General features: G+C 42.5%; 1 protein-coding gene across 3 annotated transcripts in view; it reads left to right on the forward strand.

Moving 5' to 3' along the window:
* Positions 1-3018, forward strand: part of UBXN8 (UBX domain protein 8) — a 24260-nt gene extending 21242 nt beyond the window's left edge. For all 3 annotated transcript variants that reach the window (XM_017857173.1, XM_017857181.1, XM_017857187.1), the window contains one exon: positions 2186-3018. In XM_017857173.1, coding sequence (XP_017712662.1) covers positions 2186-2353 — 168 coding nt within the window. In that variant the 3' untranslated portion in view covers positions 2354-3018. The remainder of the gene's footprint in view (positions 1-2185) is intronic.
* The last annotated feature ends 211 nt before the right edge of the window (positions 3019-3229 follow it).

A 3229-nucleotide genomic window follows, 5' to 3' on the forward strand; every position in this document is an offset into this window, starting at 1 on the left:
CCACTGCACTCCAGCCTGGGTGATAGAATGAGACCCTGTTTCATCAAAAAAAAAAAAAAAAAAAAAAAAAAATCCCAAAAAAAAACCAAAAAGTTTAAAATTTTTTTTTTTTTTTTTTTTTTTTTTTTTTTGTTTTTTTTTTTAGACAGAATCTTGCCCTGTCACCCAGGCTGGAATGGAGTGGTGCGATCATGGCTCACTGCAACCTCCATCTCCCGGCCTCAAGCAATTCTTGTGCCTCAGCCTCCTGAGTAGCTGGGACCAGAGGCATGCACCACCGTTCCTGGCTAATTTTTGTATTTTTAGTAGAGATGGGGTTTTGCCATGTTGGCCAGGCTGGTCTCAAACTCCTGGGCTCAAGTGACCCGCCCGCCTGGGCCTCCCCAGGTGATGGGATTACAGGCGTGAGCCTCCTCAACCAGCTCATTTTACTATTTATGTGTGACAGTCATTTTTTATAAGGAACTTAAATCAAGGAAAAGATAAACACCTCAGTAGACTGACAAGGAAAGAAACACATGAATATCACGTTTCCTAAAGACGACTCAGTGACAGATAAATATATGAAAAAATGTTTGGCCTCACATAGAATCAATGAAGTACACATAAAATGAAACCGTATTTTCTACCTAACTAGACCGTCAACGATGAAAAAGAATTAGTACCCAGATTGGAAAACAGGGATTCTTAAAACTTTAATAGTTTTTTGGCCGGGTGCGGTGGTTGACACCTGTAATCCCAACACTTTGGGAGGCTTAGGCAAGCGGATCACAAGGTCAAGAGATCGAGACCATCCTGGCCAACATGGTGAAACCTTGTTTCTACTAAAAATACAAAAATTAGCCGGGCATGGTGGTGGGTGCCTGTAGTCCCAGCTACTCGGGAGGCTGAGGCAGGAAAATCGCTTGAACCCGGGAGGCGGAGGTTGCAGTGACCCGAGATTGTGCCACTGCCCTCCAGCCTGGGAGACAGAGCAAGACTGTCTCAAAAAACAACAAAACAGAAAACCTTTAATATTTTTTATTTTATATTTTAAAAATAGAACAGGGTCTCACTATGCTGACCAGGTCAATCTTGAACTCCTGGGCTCAAACGATTCTCCTGCCTCGTCGTTCCAAAGTGCTGGGATTACAGGTGTGAGCCACTGTGTCTGGCCATCATAACTTGTTAATGTGAATGTAAATAGGATCAGTGTTCCTGACAGATAATTTACAATTGTTTTTATTTATTTTTGTGAGATTGGTTCTCACTCTGTCACCAAAGCTGAAGCACAGTGGTACAATCACAGCTCACTGAAACCTTGACCTTCCCGGGCTCAGGTGATCCTTGCACCTCAGCCTCCTGAGTAGCTGGGATTATAGGCACGCACCACTGAGCCTGGCTAATTTTTGTATTTTTTGTAGAGACTGGGTTTCGCCATGTTACCCAGGCTGGTCTCAAACTTCTGTGCCATTATATGTTTGGAAAAAAATGTATACATACGTGTGTGTGTGTGTGTGTGTGTGTGTGTGTGTGTATATATATATAGTTTTGAGACAGAGTCTTGCTGTGTCACCCAGGCTGCAGTGCAGTGGCGGGATCTTGGCTCACTGCAACCTCCGCCTCGTGGGTTCAAATTATTCTCCCTCCCCAGCCTCCTGAGGGCCTGGGATTACAGGTGGCTGCCACCACGCCTGGCTAATTTTTGGCTCAGCGCAGTGGCTTATGGCCGTAATCCCAGCGCTTCGGGAGGCGCAGGCAGGCAGATCACTTGAGGTCAGGAGTTCAAGACCAGCCTGGCCAACATGGTGGAACCCCATCTCTACCAAAAATACAAAAATTAGTGGGGCATGGTGCCAGGCGCCTGTATAATCCAAGCTACTCTGGAGGCTGAGGCAGGAGAATCGCTTACACCCAGGAGGTGGAGGTTTCAGTGAGCCGAGATCATGCCATTGCACTCCAGCCTGAGTGACAGAGCAAGACTCCCATGTCAAAAAAAAAAAAAGAATATTCCTATCTCAAAACTCATGGCAAGCTATTTTCCTTTAAGCTCTAGAAAGTTTCTTTGAAAGGTATGAAAATTCTGTCCCATGACTCCTAGGGATATGATTTTACATTGACAAAATTATAAAATGTTATGGTGGTCTAAAGGGACACGGTGTGTAAAGTATTTGATAATGACTAAGCCAAGCTTTTTATCTTCTAGGTCTTACTTGACTGGATGATGAGAATTGGATACCACACATCTCTATACAGCCTTTCTACTTCCTTTCCCAGACGGCCTCTGGCAGTGGAGGGGGGCCAGTCGCTGGAGGACATAGGAATAACTGCGGACACTGTGCTCATCCTGGAAGAGAAGGAGCAGACCAACTAGGAAAGAAGTCTGAGACCAGCCTGGGTAACATGGCGAAACCCAGTCTCTACATGCTCCCTGTTCTGCTTGAAGTCAGCTGTGCCATGACCTCCTGGCACAATAAAGGCTTCACGATAAAACCACACCATACCTTGATTGAGCTTATGGCAGTAAACATTGAACATTGATATCCATGGGAATAGGATTAGAAAAGGATTGCTTTCTGCATATAATCATCTGTGGACTGTGCCATTTTACAATGTACCAAATGAGAACGAGGTAAAATGTAAATGAGGTAAAATGTATGCAGTAAGGCACTCCGTAATTGGTATTTTTTTCCCAGCTGACATTATTTCTCAGTGTTAGAAAACAAACCCATAGAACTTTGCTTTTTGCCTCTTCAATCCGTCTTACCACACAATATTTCATGATTCAGTCAAATTTTTCAAAGTCTTATAAGCAGGAATGTTTATTCTGCTGTATTTCTGTGAAATTAAAAACTTGGAAGAAGCTTTAAAGCTCTTGGAGGCTTTCAATTTCTTTCTGATGGGTATATATTAGTTTACTTAACTAATGTTTGCGATTTACATAATTTTGACTTGTATTAAATGTTACATTTACAAAGTTCCAAATGAATCAGTATTTTTAAAAATAAAACTATGAAAGCATTAAAATATAGGTGAATTATAAAAAATTGATCATTTCCCTCTCCTGCTTATAAGCTTGTAATGATAAAGTCATGCACTGTTCAGACTCCAAGTGTGGTTATAAAAGGCTTTTAACTTTGTTCTACTCACTCCTTTTTTCTTTTCTTGTGCTCTGTTTTAAAAGTCTGCTCAGGCCTGGTGTGGTGGCTCACACCTATAATCCTAACACTTTGAGAGACTGAGGCAGGCG

Source organism: Rhinopithecus bieti, unplaced genomic scaffold (genome assembly GCF_001698545.2).
Source record: "Rhinopithecus bieti isolate Rb0 unplaced genomic scaffold, ASM169854v2 scaffold_2077, whole genome shotgun sequence".
Taxonomy (NCBI): domain Eukaryota; kingdom Metazoa; phylum Chordata; class Mammalia; order Primates; family Cercopithecidae; genus Rhinopithecus; species Rhinopithecus bieti.